The sequence below is a fragment of the Ailuropoda melanoleuca genome, chromosome 10 (genome assembly GCF_002007445.2).
Source record: "Ailuropoda melanoleuca isolate Jingjing chromosome 10, ASM200744v2, whole genome shotgun sequence".
NCBI classification, from domain to species: domain Eukaryota; kingdom Metazoa; phylum Chordata; class Mammalia; order Carnivora; family Ursidae; genus Ailuropoda; species Ailuropoda melanoleuca.
In genome coordinates, this window is record NC_048227.1 from 100256746 (window position 1) to 100274544 (window position 17799).

Consider the following 17799-nt stretch of genomic DNA (forward strand, 5'->3'; position numbering starts at 1 on the left):
TGTAGGATTTAATTAGTGAGAGAAAGTCCTGCAGTATCTCAACTATAGTAGTTTATTTATGAATGGAGAACATTGGGAGAAGTAAAACTGTTAAAAGTCAGGTGAAACCACTGTCCCTGACGGTCACGGGCACAGACCTAGTGAGACTCAAGAATGCAGTACTGATTTCTCACTCAGTGCCGGGATCCAGGTCCGAAGCTTTACGTGCATTTTTCACTTCTTCCCCAGGACAAGCCAGTGAGACCGATGTTCTTACAGGTGCAGAAGTTGAGGCTTGGAGAGTGTTTGCTCAAGGGCACATAGCCGCTGAGCGGTAGAGCCGTGTGTTTAGAGCTGGCAGTCTGATTTCAGAGGCTGTGTTCTCACTTTCCTGCACTAAACTGCCTCTCCAGGAGATAGAGGAAAGAGCCCTCGTGGCGTAGAAAGGTACATCTCTCCCTCTGCCTCCTCAGCCTGCTCTACCAGCTGCACACCTAAATGCAGATAGTAATAATAGCAATCACTTTGCATAAAAATGAAAATAACTTTGGACAGTAGTGAAATTCACATAGTGTATAGCAACAGAGTGGCCTGACATGGTTCCTGGCATACAGGTAGTGCCTGGTAAATACTTAACAGAATGAATTTTTGCAGGAACAAGTTTCGATAATGAATGAATACCAGAATGTCCAGATTCAACTAGAGAGGAACCCAGATAACTCAATTCTATTTAGCATATAGATTGGTCCAAACAATCCAGCGGTGCACCTGTTTAAAGGATATCTTAAATCCAAATATACATCAGTTATCTACTGTCATTAAGTCCAGTTTTTTTGTGTGATTGAAAATAGCTCAAACGTGTTGTCACTGTTGGTCACCTGAGCCCTTCCAGCGAGCCCCAGGAGGACCACATTTGTGCTGTGCGTGGAAGTTGAATATCAAACCCACTAGTTATGCAACTCAGATGACTAAGGGCAGGGTTTGCTACTATAACACACAATTCCAAGTGTTTATGGCTTTCAACAACTACTGTCTTGCTCGTATAGCACAGGGCTGCTCTTTAGGCTGTAGGGCCCTGTATGGATGGGTTTTCCCCTCCCAGAACTAGCAGTTGTCCGGGCATGCTGTTCTCTTGGTAGAGGGCAGAAGCAAGATGCCTCACTGAACCACAATGTTGAATCCAAAGCTTCTCTAATGTGGCAGGTGTCACACTTGTTCACATTCTTTGGCCAAAGCAAGTTCCATGGCCAGTCTGGACAATGGGGCCAGAGGTCTATTGAGGCTACCAGGACACATTGCAGGTCACATGACAAAGGGCAAGGGTGTGTGGGTTATTTGGCATTGGACATGGTCTCTGGGCATGCACTCTGTCTTGGCCCATGTAAGGATAAGGAAAGAGGAGGTCTGCAGTGACGTCACCACCATGGGTTAGGTATTTGATCTCGGTTTTAAATATGCTCTGTGCAACTAAGTTTGCAATTCCTTGCTCTAACTTTCAGTATCTGAACCATTTTTGGGAACTGCTTTAGGAACCATAGGAAACAGCAAAGTGGCTGATTCTCTACCCTCTCGTGTAAGAACCTCTGAGAACTGTCTTGACTTAAGACGTGTGACCGTGACTTTCAGAGTCCTCAGGTGCGTATTTTTGTACAAGTGTGCTCTCACACCAGACTGAGATATCACATGGCCCTGAACTACGACAGAGGCCAGAGCCTGGGTAAAGAGAAGTGGCAGTGGGTTGACAGGAATCTCCATGGGCACCTGCCTGGACGGAGGCAGGTGGGTGCTGAGCAGAGGCCGTGGCTGTGAGTAGGGTCACTGTGTCACGTTCGTGGAACTGAAGTTCATCAGATCACTGGTAGCCACAGGATTAAATAGGGAGGGTGGGACGTGAACACATCCTGGAAATCACAGCTCTGGTGTGTGGATCTTGGATGCAAATTTTGGGGGGAATAAAGGCACAAGGCACATTTCTGTTTAACTTCAGATAAACTTTTAGAGATATTTGGAGCCACCTTCTTATTTAAAAAAATGTTAATAGCAATATATGGATCTATCAATAGGGGAATGGATGAATAAATTATGGTGCATTCATACAATAAAAAAAGTGTTAATAGCATCATTTATTCAACAGGTAATGGATTCACAATGTTCAAAATTCAAAAAGAACAAAAAAGTTTTCAGCAAAAGTTTCCCTTCTGACCCTGTCTCACAACTTCCTTCAGTTCTGCTTGAGAGGCCGTTGTTAGTTTCTTGTGTGTCTGTCCTTCCATAGACCCTTTGTTGCTGGAAAACTTGGAAAACTTTCTATGGTACAAAAATTATATTAGAAATTAATTGTGCTGGAGGTGCCTGGGTAGCTCAGTCAGTTAAGTGTCTGACTCTTGATTTGGGCTCAGGTCATGATCTCAGGGTCCTGAATCCAGCCCCAAGTCAGGCTCATGCTGGATGTGGAGCCTGCTTAAGATTCTCTCTCTCCCTCTCCCCCCTCTCTCCTTCCCCTCTATCTAAAAATAAATAAATAAATAATAATAATAATAGTAATTGTGCTACAGACTTATTTGAAATCTTCCAACAGGTGTTACATTTGAACATGTTTGTTCCTCAGTACGTAAGATTTTATTACTCAATATACTATAGGAAAAGTATTTTGTATCAGTATTAATGTCTTTGCTCTCAAGTTGAATAGTGCAAGAAGAAAAAGTTTATAAAAAGAGCTAGTACAGGTCCAAGTACTGGCTATTTTAAAATTTAGCATTAGCGATACAGTTAACTCATGATACAGTCTTTTCATTTTTTGCTATTCAGCTTCTTTTAAGTTTATTTTTTTGTCATTTTATCTTTTTCATCATGACAGTGCACTCCCTAGTCCTCATCCCCTATTTCCCTCATCCCCTCCACCCACCACCCTCTGGTAACCATCAGTTTGTTCTCTGTAGTCAAGAGTCTGTTTCTTGGGGTGCCCAGGGGGCTCAGTCAAACATCTGACTCTTGATCTCAGCTCAGGTCTTGCTCTCAGGGTCACCAGTTCAAGCCCCACATTGGGCTCCACACTGGGCGTGGAGCCTCCTTGAAAAAAGAGTTTGTTTCTTGGTTTGTCTTTCTCTTCCTTTTTCCTTCATTTGTTTTATTTTTTAAATTCCACATATGAATGAGATCACATGGTGTTTGTCTTTCTCTGACTGACTTATGTCACTTAGCATTATACTCTCTAGCTCCATCCATGTCATTGCAAATGGCAGGATTTCCTTCTTTTTAATGGCCAAATACTATTCCATCGTGTATCTATATACCACATCTGCTTTATCCACTGTCTATTGGTGGACACTTGGGCTTCTTCCATAGTTTGGCTATTATAAATAATGCTGTGATAAACACAGGGGTACAGGTATCCTTCTGAATTGGTGTTTTGTATATTTTGGGTAAATACCCAGTAGTTTGATTTCTGGATCATAGGGTAGTTCTATTTTTAACTTTTTAAAGAACCTCCGTACTGTTTTCCAGAGTGGCTGCACCAGTTTGCATTCCCACCAACAGTGGAAGAGGGTTCCGCTTTCTCCACATCCTCACCAACACCTGTTGTTTCTTCATGATACAATCTTTTATCCTCATGGTGCTTCAGCTTTATTAACTGGAAAATCGATAGAAGGATGCTTATTATCCAGCCTCAGAACAGAAGAAGCAGTGTTCTGTTGAAGGTACACATAATATTCCGAAGGTTCTCTGAAAACTTGTGCACTGACTGTTATTACAGAAAGAGTTGGTAGAAGAAAGAGTAGATCAGTAGCAGAATACAAGAGCCCTCTTTCCCCGGCTTTCAAAACTCCTCACAGGCCTCTAAGCCCCTTTCTCTGAGTGTGCCTGTTTGTCGGTGGCAAAGTAAATATTATTTCCATTAACCAAAGAGGAAAAAAAATGTTTTCAATACATCATTTCCCTGGCAGTTTGCCCAGGGCTCTTTTTTCCTGAAGCAGAAAGCGTCCCTGGTGGGCACCGAACAATATGGCCGTGCTGCCTGCAGAGGCAGCTGGTCGCCCGAGCCTGAAGCCCTGGGCAGATGCCTCCCGAAGAGTCACGTCTTCCTTGCTTTCTGCCTTTTTCGCAGCAGGTGCGCTCTTGGAGGCGTCCTCTGCACGGGCAGCGCTCTGGGTAGAGTTTTGTTTTGTTTTTTTTTTTAAAGCAACAATTCTAAGATGTTTTCAAGGAAGGTTTATCCAGAACTTGATCAAAGAACATCATTAGGCAACAGTGAGGTAGTCATTTCCTGTTAGTAGTTTGAAGCCAGCTTAGGTAAGATTGTCCACACGTCACTTAGGTGGGGGGCCCCCTGCCAGCGAGACATGGGAGCACGGTGGTCGTGCCTGGGTGATCCTGTCCCTGACCCCGCTGCCTCCACTCTGCTCCAGTCCCTTGTGCCTCAATCTTGACATTCATCCAAAGATGAGGAAAGACCCCAGAACGTGTACTTTTAGTAAGACCAAAAACAGCAGCCAGAGAACCACTGAAACTGTTCTTCCCTGACCCACAGTGGCTGCTGTTGGTGAGGGGGAAGCCCGTCAACGTGTAGGGGATTAGCACGCGTCCAGCTTTCCCAGGAACGACTGACAGACTTTTCCAGCACAATGAGCTAAGGTGAACTAGATGCATGGGGATATTTACGGCCCCTATGGGTCTGATAGTACTCTGGCTGGACTGCTAGCATTCAGATCCCAGTTCTGCCTCTGAATAGCTGTGTGACTTTGGGTAGTGCCCTGACTCTCTGGGCCTTAGTTTTCCTCCTCTATAAGCTGGAGATATCTGCCTTTTGGGGTTGTATTTGAGATTAAATATCTTACTACAGGCAAAGCTTTTAGAACAGCACCTGAAGTATTGTAAGCCCCAAACGAATGAATGAGTGAATGAATGTCGTCATTGAATTACTTTTCCTAGACAGCTAACATTTATAAATGTCTTCTGTGTGTCCAGCATTGTGCTAAGTCTTTATGTGATACTTCATTTGTCCTCGCAATGATCTCGTGAGCTTTATATTTTAGAAGTAAGGAACATGGGGACCAGGCACTTTGTCCAAAGTCAGTTAGTAAGTGGCAGAGTAAAAGTTTTAACGTTAGTCTGTCTGGTTCCAAATTCCACACTTCCAAAATACCATCATGGACAATCTGCACATCCACAGTGAAACCCAGTGTTGGTGAGAGGAACGTTCCTAACCGCAGAATTGCAGGCCATAGGTTTCAAGTTCTACCTCGTGTCACGGCATTTGATAGGTGCTTGTGGGCACCGGGAAACTGCTGTTGGTCAAGGAGTTCTGAGAATGAAAGAAGCTCTAAGAGAATCCTCCAGGAAGACGACCTTTTTTTTTTTTTTTTTTCTTTTCTGAATCTAGGAAAGTCGGTGGAGATTTTTCTACCTCAGTTGCAGGGACATTTTGTGGGCCGCCTTTGATCAAAAGTCATTCACAGACCATCACTTCCCCCATTGAGAGGCTGGGCAGAGGACTCCTCCAGGATCTGGTCATTCGATCAAGGATGAGACCGAGGCAGGTGGAGAAGAGGCCGTGTTCAGAGGAGGGTCAGGCAGGACGACCCACGGAATGACCAAGGCAAAGTCTGAAGTGAACACGTGGTTAGAAGTTGGGTTCAATGTGGAAGGGACCAGGACTGCAGTGGGGTGAGTCTCTGTGGAAGCCAGACTTGGGCAGCTACTCTGAGCCTGCTGACAGGGGTGGGAGCTAGGCTGGGAGTCTGGGGGACACTCCCAGTGACTCCTCGGGAAGGGTTTATCATTGCCACCCTCCCCACACACATTGTTTGTATACATAGTTTGTATATCTGTAAAAGCATTGAAAATAATAGCTCTGAATTACTGGAGATAAATCAATATTACCCAAAGGGACAGAAGGATTCTAGAAGTTAATTTTGCCTCTGTCTTCTGGCTGCTTCTTGTGGCATTTTTGATTAGACAAGGGCCATCATAGTTTATTAAAAATAAACAGAACCAAGTTGAGCTAGAAATAGATGGAACCTTGGTTCATTTGTCCTGCCCCTGTCTTCTTCCTGTTACATCTCCATTTCATGTGGTTGTCTGACCAAAACAGTGTCTATTTTTAAAGCAACAGAGGATGCTCTCAGGCTTGGGTGAGAGGGGCCGGCGTTAGTGAGCGGGGGGTGCAGCGCCTCGCTTTGGCCCAACGGCTCCTTGCAGTGAGTCACAGATCCTCCTCCGCCATCTTGGGATGGTGAGTGGGCCACAAAGGTGCAGGACTGGGGAGACGTCCTTCTCACAGAGTGAGATTCTGGTCTGAAGGTGAAACATCCCCCTTCTACATTTTTCATTCCAGGCCTTTAATACTGTTTTTTTTTTAACTATATTTAGATGCAGAAACAAAACAAAACAAAACACCCAACTGAGGCAAGATGGTTTTAGTTTGGAAAAAGCCTGAGAGAGAGAAGGGTGGTGTGGGGGTGGAGGGTTAGGGTGTAAAACTAAACGATTCCAAATGCCAAGAGTTGAATTGTTATAAAACCAAGACGTCAGAGTTAATCTTCTTTGCACCCCCGTTGCCCCAGCACAGAGCCATGTCTGGGGCCCGTGCCTTTCCACCAGCTCCAGCTCTGCGCACAGTGTCGGCCCAAAAGAGGAGGTTACTTAGTGGTGTGGAGTGCACTGGAGCAATTGCAGGTTTTAGCAATTCCATGTGACTTTAATTTGATCGTACTTCTCTGCTTACAGTCTTTTTCCAAAAAGAATTCCAAATGCCCATACTTCCCTCTTACTTCCTGCAATCAGAGCTGTGTTTGGTGATATTTATTATGGTAGCGACACTTGGCGGCTAGCTCTGTCCTTCCCTGGATCTAGATATTCTCTCGTCTAAGTACCACCTCCAGAAAGTCATCTTTTATTACCTCACGCACACAGTGTGTTCACACTGAGCCTTGCACTTACCCCTTGTCCCCTTCCAGCCTTCTCCTTGCAGCCGTATCTACCGTTCCTAAAACCCCAGCTCGCTTCCTACCCCATCCCAAATGTTTTCCTTGACCCTTCAGTTAGTCTGTATCTCTTCCTTTTCTGACTCCTTGACACATTCTCTGTATCACATAATTAGTAACTTGCTACATAAGAATTAGTTGCTGATGTATTTGTGTATGTATTTATATGTACGTATACACATACAGATATATGCATTTATAAATATATATTGTCTGAATGTAATACCGTTTTATCCACTGAAGGTTTTATTTGTGCATTTAGTCTCCAGTGTGGGCAAGAAAGTCTCCTGTTCTGGGATTTACAGGGCCTCGTTCATGTCCTTCTGTTGCTGTGTCTCCCCATGGGGCCAGATGGATGCACCTCTCCCTTCTTATAGACCTTGCTCTGGGTACCTGGGACTCAGAATTTCTTGTCCAAATGACCTTGAACCCACTTAGAGGCCATACAGGCTCTTCCCGGTGTTTGTGGGGCTATGCACTCCAGGCCTGAGGGCTGGGCTGCAGTGGCTGTTGGGGACAGTTGTGGGGTGACTGCTTGACCGCGGGCTAGGCTGTTCCCATGCAAGAGATAGGGAAGGGATAGGGAACTGAGGCAGGATGGGAAGGAGAGCGAGGAAGGCCAGGGCTGAGGGCTGGGTATGGAATAGCTGGGAGTCCAAGAATCCTAGATAGAACTTGGCCTTCCAAGTCCTTATGGAATATATTTTGTCAAGGAAGGGGGATGGGGTCGTGCCTGGCTCACTCAGTAGGTAGAACATGCAGCTCTTGAGCTCAGGGCTGTGAGTTCGAGCCCTACGTTGTGTGTAGAGATTACTTAAAAATAAAATCTTTTTTTTTTTTTAAGGAAGGGGAATAAACCCATTTCATATAAGTTTTTACCTTGATTCAGGATGTTTACATATTATGTGTAGGGTGAGTGGGCCTCTTTTGTCCTCAGACCCTCATGCCACAAATATTGGGGCTTTTCTCCCCAGTGAAACTATACGTTCTTGTCAGCAGTGTTTAAAAAAATATTTTTATTTGATTTTTTTTTTTTAAAGATTTTATTTATTTATTTGACAGAGATAGAGACAGCCAGCGAGAGAGGGAACACAGGCATGGGGAGTGGGAGAGGAAGGTGCAGGCTCACAGCAGAGGAGCCTGACGTGGGGCTCGATCCCATAACGCCAGGATCACGCCCTGAGCCGAAGGCAAACGCTTAACCGCTGTGCCACCCAGGCGCCCCTTTATTTGATTTCTTTGTACCTGTGTTGCTTAAGTCTGACTTTGAGTAACTGAAAGGATATATTTTGGATTATTACTGAGTGAAACTTTGTTCCACCATGTAGCTTATCCCTGTACCAAGTGACTGTTTCTCCTGCCTATAATGTGCATGGGAGTGGATAAAAGTCCCTGTATCTATTAAAGGACTAAAGTTGAATATACAACCTCACAAGTAATCATAAAAAATAATTTTGCTCAATATTCAGTTTACGTCAGCAAATACTTTTTTTTCCATCTATATTGCATTCACCTCTACCTGCATACACTGATCCTACCCTACTTCCCTTCTATTGTTAATTGTCCAGAAATCATTAATAAGTGTGCTGAGAGTGTGGCCAGACACAGTGAAAAATACATGAGGTCCCTACTGAAATTCTACACTTGGAACAAAGGGAGGACAAATAAGAAACTTTAATAAAACTTTTTATGGCTTTAACCGTAAGTGCTATAGTAGAGTAGACTGTGGGTTTCTTGAAGAGAATGTTTTCCTATTTTTAAAAGTGAGATCTTTTTGACATTTTAAATTAATAAAGGTGGAAGTGCTTTCATTTATAAGTAGCCCTTTTAGTTCTCATAAGCCCTTCAAGGCAGACACAGTTATTCCCATTTTACAAAGGAGAAAATTAGGCTCAGAGAAGTTTAGTGACTTCCCCAAAGCCACAGAGCTGTGACCCAGAAGGGACAGGCCAAGAGTGAAAGTAACTGGCTTTCACTACAGGTCTCTGTGCGCACCTGGCACCTCCCAGGCACCCAGGATCTTATCATAGACTGTCACAAACATTTGTCAGTTAGAGCAAGATGAATTTCCTGTGGGGTGAGGTCAGGTTTGTAAAGAAATAAGAAGCTTCAAAGTGTGAAGCATCTGCCTTCGGCTCAGGTCCTGATCCCAGGGTGCTGGGATCAAGCCCCGTATTGGGCTCCCTGCTTCTCCCTCTCCCTCTGCCCCTCCCCCTGCTTGTGCTCTCTCTCTTTCCATCAAATAAATAAGTAAAATCTTAAAAAAAAAAAGTAAAAGGAATAGAGTATCCATTGTATATTATACGAGTATTATTCAATTTCCTTTAAAGTCACTTAAAATATTCAGATTTTTTGAGGTATAATTTACAGAAAATAAAATTCACCGATGTTAAGTGTATAGTTGCATGAGTTGGACAAATGTGTTCGGTCGTGAAAACATCTCCGCAGTCATAATAAGGAATTCCAAATAAGGAATTTCTAAGATCTTCTGTGCCCTTCTCCTGGCTCCCGGCAACCACAGATCTGCCGTCATGATAGTCCGGCTTTGCCTAGTATTTCATATAAATGCAGTCCTACTGTTTGTAGGCATCTGTGTCTGGCTTCTTTTACTCACTTAGGGCCCACTTTTAATTGTTTCTGCTTTTACTCTTCTAGTCCTCAGGGCACATGAATGAGGCTTTACTCTCCAAGTGAAATCAGATGGTGCCTTAACTCCCTCTGACTTTCTGCTGATGGGAAAATTCACTCAGAGACTTGGGCAAACTGCCCCTCTGACATTTCTCGCGTGTACATTGATGGGCTTTAATGTCAGGCATTGATGGCTTGAATGGCAGCTTTACCACTTTCTAACTATGTGATCTTGAACACGTAAACAGGTTTCTCTGCGCCCTGGTTTTCTCACCTCGGAAGTGGGGGTAATAATTGGATATCCCTCATAGGCTCGTTTGGGCCAAATGAGATTTTAGATGGAACGGACTTAGCAGTGTCTGGCCTGTCATGAGAACAAACAAGGTAGATTCTTTTTTTTTTTTTTTTTAAGATATTATTTATTTATTTGAGAGAGAGACAGCCAGGGAGACAGGGAACACAAGCAGGGGGAGTGGGTGAGGAAGAAGCAGGCTCCCAGCAGAGCCTGATGTGGGGCTCGATCCCAGGACTCTGGGATCACGCCCTGAGCCGAAGGCAGATACTTAAGGACTGTGCCACCCAGGCGCCCAACAAGGATGGTCCTTGAGGTATGGCTACTACTTCTGCTTTCTGTCTAATCAGACGCCTCTGCTAGGGACCCACAAGGTAGAATGAAGGATGTTACCCATTTATGGTATTTCTCAAGCCAAACTAATTTGCAGATTTTTCCATAACGGATTGTGAGCCTTATCTGATGGTGCTTTTAAGGCACGCGGTAACAACTTTGGTAAATATTTATAAATGTTAGCAAATAAATGTATTTGAAGAGGAATAGTTCCAAGTCCATGAAATACACAGAGTTCAGAACTAAAGAGAAGTAAATCAGCAAATTGTTTCACGAACAAAGGAATTCCCGAATACTCAATATTCTTCTTTCGCTTTTGCGTAGAATATTTTCTTTGAAAACTGAAGGGCCTGGAACTAACCAGCCCTTGAATGGATCAATTTTATGACTTCAAGAGATAAATAAAAAACCAAACCCATTTCTAAAAAGGTTGTATAGTTAAGCCTTTTGACAACTGGATTTTAACACCCCTCCTCAAATCTGTAAACTGGACTCCAGTCAGCTAACGCAGGTGCGCAAATGGCAATAAAGTAGAAGACAGCTTGTGCTTCCCATAAATATTAACGAGCTGACTCCCAAGTCAGATTTCCTCAAGGCGTGTGTCCATGTTCAGAGTTTTACCCTGATTTTAACTTCTTACGATATTATGGATCTCTACAAGCAGAAACACGTTAGTGTTCTTAAGTAATATTTGTTGTTAACTGTGAGAGAGGTTTGGATGTCAAAAATCTGGTCTTATGTTTATGCACATTTGCAGAAGCTGGTTGTGTCCTTCTGGACGGGTGAGATCTGACTCCTGTCGGGGTGGAAGGTTGAGATGGAAGGACAGGAATGCCTACACCATGCTTATGATTTCCAAAGAAACCAATTAACCTTTGCTATGATCTTGACCTTCATCAGAGCTTACAAATGCTAATCCTTGCTGCATCTTCCTTTGGTAAATTTAGCACAAATCAATATCAGAAATAATAACAAGTTTTGAGGTATTTGGAGAAGTGGCAAATGGAAGAATAATGACCTTGTACCTTGTCCATGTCACGTGTTGTTGTCTGGGACGGAGAAAGGTGAAGTCTGTACCTGCTCGTTAGCAATCAGAGCAGAGTCATACTATGCGTCGGACTATGAGCTCCAAAAGGGCAGGGTAGCCTCAGTTCATGGCACAGTGCCCAACACATAGTAGGCCTTCTATTCAATAAACATTTATGTAGTAAGTATGTATTCCTTCAATAAGCATCTGCTAATAAATGAATACATGGGGTGCTGAAATAATAGGTTAATCTACTTCTGGACTATGGTAGAAAGAATAATTTAAGAGAGCATTTGGTTCAGATAAACCAAACTCAATTTTTTTAGGGTAAAACATTTTATAGAAATTAAAACACAAAACACCCTCATACTTGGATTATTTTCTGGAAGCCTTGTTTCTTAAATATTATTTATTGCAGATGGCATAGACTTTTGAGGGGAAACAAAAAAGCAAGCAAGGGAACAGGGAGTGCCTGCCGAGGTCTCAAGGGCTGCGTGGGGTCCCCAGGACCGTGGGGGATGATAGTCTTGCGGTCCCGTGAGCTCTGGGGAGTGGTCCAGAAAGTTGGGATGGCCTAGGGCGCTGGCCTGATTTAGTGCTGTACTGATACTGGTCTGCGAGTTCTGAGGTTGAGGTCGTGGTGCCCCACCAGCCCCTCCTTCCACCCAAACCTGACCTTGGACTAGACAAATTTCCAGTCTCTGACTTATGTTTGGCATTTCCAAACTGCCTACCACCCGTACTACTAATTTCCTAATGTGCTTAGTATTTTTCTACAAATGGACTCACTTGAAGGACTTAGGTTTGTCTGTGAGCCACTTAAAGCATCTGCTTTCTGAGTCAGCCTTTGGGAGACACTGGCTTACCCATGTATAGACTGAAATAGACCACCTTTGCTTATACTCCGTCTCTAAGCAGTAAAATTGCTCAGGTAGGATTTTTTTGTGAGGAGGGGGTGGAGGAGTGTGTGTGCACATGTGTGTGTTTGTGTGTGTTTGGTATGAAATTGTCTAACACAATTAAGGATTTTTAAAAGATACTCAGAGCCTTATTCTAATTTTAAAATCCAGTAGGCCCCATGTTCTCTCAATTCTATAATTTCAGCCTTTGCCTTTAATAGACCTTATGATACCTTAATTTTCTGTACTGTCAAGGAAATTTGGGCTTAGGTTTTATAACCTAAATTAAAAAGAAAGATGTTTGACAAATCTCCCAAAGATCACTAAGACATGAGGAGTGTTCTTTTTAATCAAGAAACTGTGGTTAAGCCTCTAGAGGAGGGAATAAAGACAATATTCTTGTTTTCCATCCGTCCCCCACTACCTGTTATATTTAGCTGTTTTACATGATAGAAATCTCCTGTCCTACAAAACTTCTGCTCTGAGCTGGATTGATTTAGGAGACTGGAGGTGTTATGGATCTTGGTATTTCTGGATTCTCGGGGGCATTTTCTGCAGACAGGCATTCCAAAGGGATCTCTACTTTTCACCTGTGTTCTTTAGATTCAAAAGACATTGTGTGTGTTGAACTTTTGTTTTGAAGCTTTATGAAATCTGAATGACAGGGTATCAATACCCAGCAACCCTGAATCCTAAATTCACTCATCTCAGATCCCACAGAATAAAGCTTTAAATTCTCATGAACTCTTTCCTTTTCCTTTCTCTCGTGCCACTCTGCAGCGAAACTGGAACCATCAAAAGGACTTAACTCTAAGGCACATTTTTTACACAAACTTGAGAGTCTCATATTTTATTATTTTGTTCTGTGCTAATAAGTTTCCTCTAATAATTAGATCCTGGGCATAGATTGACCAGCTATCCTGGACTTTATTATTTTTTTATTTTATTTAATTTTTTAAAAGAAGATTTTATTTATTTGTCAGAGAGAGAGAGATAGTGAGCACAAGCAGGGGGAGCAGCAGGCAGAGGGAGAAGCAGGCTCCCCAATGAGCAGGGAGCCTGATGCGGGACTTGATACGACCCTGGGATCATGCCCTGAGCCGAAGGCAGACACTTCACCCACTGAGCCACCCAGGTGTCCCTATCCTGGACTTTAAATTCATTTGTTCATAGGTGTTTACTGAACTTTCTTGACTTCAGCATCATTCTCTCATTCTATGGGTATTTGCAGAGCGTCCACTGGGTCCCACACAAAATGTGAGGTTCCAGATTTGCAGAATCTTTCCTCCAAAGACCAGCTGGGTGACTGGCAGGTCCGCCTAAACTTGTATTAGATCTCATTCATTCTAAGGCCGTTGGTTTTTTGTTCTTTTTTTGTTTTGGACCATGCATGACCCCACATATATACTTACTTCTGGTGGCAAATGCATTCCTTTCGATTCTGGCTCTGAAAATAGCCCTTATTAGTTGGCAGCTGTCATTCCAAAACTTATCCTTATTTCAAGGGCTTTAGGGATGGGTGTATAACTTAGGTCGAGGTTTCTTGGAGAGCAATAGGAAAAACTATCCTTTATTTGGACAAAACATGTTTCTTTCTCTCACAAGATAGGGCTGGTGTGGCAGTATTGCTCCTAGAGTCCTTAAGGCCGCAGACTCCTTTTTGTCGCTAGCTATAGCTGGCTTCCATTTCCAAGATTACCTCGTAGTCCAAAATGGCTGCTTTAGCTCCAGCCATCATATCTGCATTTCAGCCACCCAAGAGGTCAAAGGACAAAGAAATAAGGTTAAAAGATTTGCATCAGATATTCTTTAAGCACTGTGTACTTCTTTTTCTAGCCATGTGCTCAATCTTTGCTACTTGTGAGTGCACTTTTCTTCTAATATCAAAGAGTAATTCGCTGTCATCTCTCTAAATACTTTATGGTAATGGATCATGCTTTTTAATTCCAGAAGATCCCTGGCTGTGAAACGTGTTTATCCATAAAAGAAAGAGGAAAAGCACAACACAACATTACTGATTTTAAAAATGCTTCTAATGCATCTTTAAAAATGAACTCACAAAATTAAAAGCAAATAGAGATAAATGCTCCCATTTTTCTTCCGGCACATTAAAAAGCCTCTGAAAGTGTTGATGGTTTTCTCCATATTCACGAAGGAGTATTTGATTGCACCTGCGGGCCAAGCCAGCATTCTCTCTTGTTAATGCTGTATATGACACTGACATCACGTCTAAACGCCCCCCCTAAGCTGCAGTGTAAGCACAATATTGATTTCAGTCAGACCAGAAGCATCCCTCTCTGAGTGCCTTTGACAGCCCCGGGAATGATGCCGTTGGGTACCTTGGGCAGAGAACAGGCCTCCGCTCAGCTGTCTTGCATTTTAACAGTCTGATTTATTGCAAACGAAGAGCTTTGTCTGTGCTGCTTTCCCGGGGCACGTCTGTGGCCTAATGTTTCTTGGGAGGTGCTGCCAGGCCACTTTGAAAGGCAGCAGGAAGCCTCTAGAAGTCAGCTGAGCTAAGCATTTACTGCAGTATCATTTCTCTCCCAAGTTCTCGAAGCACTTCCCAGTCTGCGTGGCAGGATAGAGGAGGACCACGGCGTTACCACTGGGTACTTGATACAGACAGCCTGGATCTTCTGAGGATGCGCCGTCTACACAGGCAGCGGAAGTGTGCCAGAGATGCCTAAAGAGGGCAGAGTGATGGATCATTGCGTCCTAGGGGAGAGGAGCTTTGGAACAAAAAAAGACAAAAAGCCAGGAAGGAAAGCCCGCAGGGCTCCAAGGTTCACGGTGACCCGGTGCTCCTTCTCGGCCTGCCCTCCCCCCAAATGCAGCAGGTAATTTGCACCTGAGATCCACACCAGGCTGTTGATAGACTCGGAGGCTTTATCTTAAATCCAGAGGCCCTGCTTTTGTTTGCTTTTGTTTTGTCCTCCAGCTCCTGGAGTTGCAGTGAAGTTGGCGGGTCGGGCTGCAGGGTGTCTGAGAGCCCCTGGCTTCCCAGCTCATATGCCACCCTTTTCTGCAGGACTCAGGCCATGTAGGGACCATTGTCGTTTTCTTCATGAGGCACAGAATGGAATCTTTCCCGTGGTCAGCTGGGGATACAAGCGGCTCTTGTTAGAAAGCAAATGACTGTGGGACACGGCGTTTCCCCTCAGAGAAGGCAGTTTTCCATGCGGAATTAGAGAAACATGTTGACCCATTGTGTGTCGGAGCAGCGATCTCCTGGCGCTGATCTCAGCGTCAAGTGACATTCTTTGACAGCTGCCATGCACCGCCACGCCCTCTTAATCTGACTTGTGGGGGGACAGAGGAGAAGGAGCTGTCGGCATCAGAGAGGGAACAGAGGAAATGGGAGTTTTGCTTTTTTTGGCAATGGATCGGTTGGAGTTGGTTCATGTTTGCAGATTGCTGCCACCGCCGTGAGGACACATGCCCCCAGCTTTCGGGAGACTGGCTGTTGGCTTCTGCTGACACCTGCTTCCCGTTGACACCAGGCAGGCTTGTGGCCCAGACGCCCAACGTTGGGGCTGGGTCAGGACTCAGCAAAGACCCTTCTGAAAGTGTGTGTGGCCTCTGAGCCTTTCGATCTTGTAATCAGTCTCAAGGACCTAAAAATACTCTTGATGTTTTCAGTTGCTTGAACACAGGCTCAGCTTGCAGTTAGTGGCCCAGGTGGCCCTCTCCTGCTTGTCCCGCATTTGACGAGCAGCAGACCGGGCGCTCTAGCCTGGGCTCTCCTGAGTCAGGGCCACGTAACTGGGCAGCGGTCCCTACGCCATGGAAACTCGGACTTTGCAGAGCAGGAAGGACCCCGGCTGCTTGGTGCGGTGCCCAGCTGTTCCAGGCATGCCATGATGTAATTTATTTGAGAGCACTTTAAAACTGTCAGAAATTAAAGAAAGGCAAAGCCCTGTCATCCCTTCCCTTGGCAATTTGTGCTTCTCCAGAGTACAGGTGGGGGTTGACAAAGGCAGCGATCCCCATCAGGCTACACTTTTAACACTTTTTTTTTTTTAAAGTTTGGAAATTTGCCAAGGAAGGGGAGGCTTCAGATGAGTTTTACAATTATCCGGACAGTTCGCCTAACCATTTGGTGCCGTCCACCTCTCCTTTAAATTGCTGTGAAATGATGTTATCATTAGTAATCTGTTATACATGCTGGTAGAAAGACTGCACTGTCACGGACACTTCTTTGGTGCCTGAGTTGGCCACAGGTTGGGACTCAGTGGTGAGGTGTTCTCGTGACTCAGTCTTGGGCCCAAGGGTCTTCATTTGTTTGCCCACAACCAACAGAGTCCAGAGTCATTCCTGGAGCTCGGAGCAGGAGTGTTAGTTGATGCAGGTTTGTGGATTGGGTTGCTTGCGGTCATTTGGGAGTGGTATTTTCTGTAACCAGAATATGAAATTGGCAATTTGCTCTAAGAATTCTAGAGCAGAACTATCCTATAATGTTTTAAAATGGACAATAATGCCTGCACTTTTCTCCCTTTTGCCTTTGCCTTTGTCAGTGAGTAAGAATACATGGAAATTAAGATATCCCTGTATTCTCTGGAAGCTTTACCAGTGGTTGAAATGTTATATTCTTTGCTTTCTTTGCAAGTCTGAAATTATAGAAATGTGGTTTTTCTGTCAACTGCTAGTAGGTGATATCCATGTTAGAGGTGATGCCTGGAAGTGAGTTGCCCTTGGCATGGGGATCCCTCTGAGATCTGAGTTGTTGGTTCTGCATAGATTCTGTGTTCTCGGTTTCAGTTCTGAGGGGTGTCTCATCCAGCGGCCACTGCCTGGCCCCTCCTGCTCCCTCTCAACTAAATGCAACATTGAGAGAGCCCCCCCAGCAAAGAAGCCTCAGCCACCATGCTGAGCTTTTAGTTGTGGGCCTGGGATTGTCTCTGTCCCGGTTACAAGGAAGAGCAAGTTTGGACAAATTAAAACACAAGACCAAAGAAACCAACACATAAAACAGCCATGAGGACATCTGCTTACCCTGGCTTTGCAGAGAGGAAGAGCAAACAGCTGCGTTCTTTTCTCCCATCCCCCACCCCATACACTTGGGGCTGTTTCTTCTCTTTCTGCAGTCAGTATCTATGAGAGTCAGTTTATTGACATTTATTTATGTTTAAGCCTAGAGGAGTGTTTTTGTGGGGGGATAGGACGAGGGAGGATTATTCAGGGTAATTTTATGTGATTGCTAACGAAAGTCTTTTTTTCCTCTTCATAGTTCCCATGGTGATTTTTTTTCGTTTGGCGTAGCATTGATCTTGTGGGTTTTAATTAGACTCTAATAGTCCCTAGGAGCAGAGAGTGTTGTCATTCTTTAGTATCTTCTCTTGTTTAATGTTTGTTGATGGTTAGACGACAAAAAACGGTACGAATTCTATTCTGTTGGTATCTGTTACATTGCTTGATACCATAACAGGAATATAAGGGCATCATGAAAAGGAAAAAAAAAAAATACTAGTAAATGCTTTTGCCTTTTTTCCTCTTGAAAATGTCAACTCTAAATTCCTTTGGAGTCACCTGGTAAAATTACGGTTTTCAGAATTCACAAAAGTGGTTAGACCGCAGAGGTTCCCAGTCTGTGGGCCTTAGCCTCGGGGAGGCTGTGGGCAGCAGGGTCACAGCAAGGGGTCAAGAATCCAGTACTGT

The 17799-nt window shown here is 44.1% G+C and overlaps 1 protein-coding gene across 12 annotated transcripts in view; it reads left to right on the top strand.

Annotated features, from left to right (window-relative positions):
* Positions 1-17799, top strand: part of ZDHHC14 (zinc finger DHHC-type palmitoyltransferase 14) — a 301170-nt gene that overhangs the window by 54813 nt on the left and 228558 nt on the right. Inside the window, exons 1-2 of one of the 12 annotated variants that reach the window (XM_034669379.1) lie at positions 3484-3677; positions 5360-5643. The exons of 10 other annotated variants lie outside the window; for them this stretch is intronic. In XM_034669379.1, the coding sequence (XP_034525270.1) occupies positions 5567-5643 (77 nt within the window). In that variant the 5' untranslated portion in view covers positions 3484-3677; positions 5360-5566. Of the gene's footprint in view, positions 1-3483; positions 3678-4176; positions 5644-17799 lie in introns of those variants that run through there. One more of the 12 variants, XM_034669380.1, reaches the window with a different exon arrangement.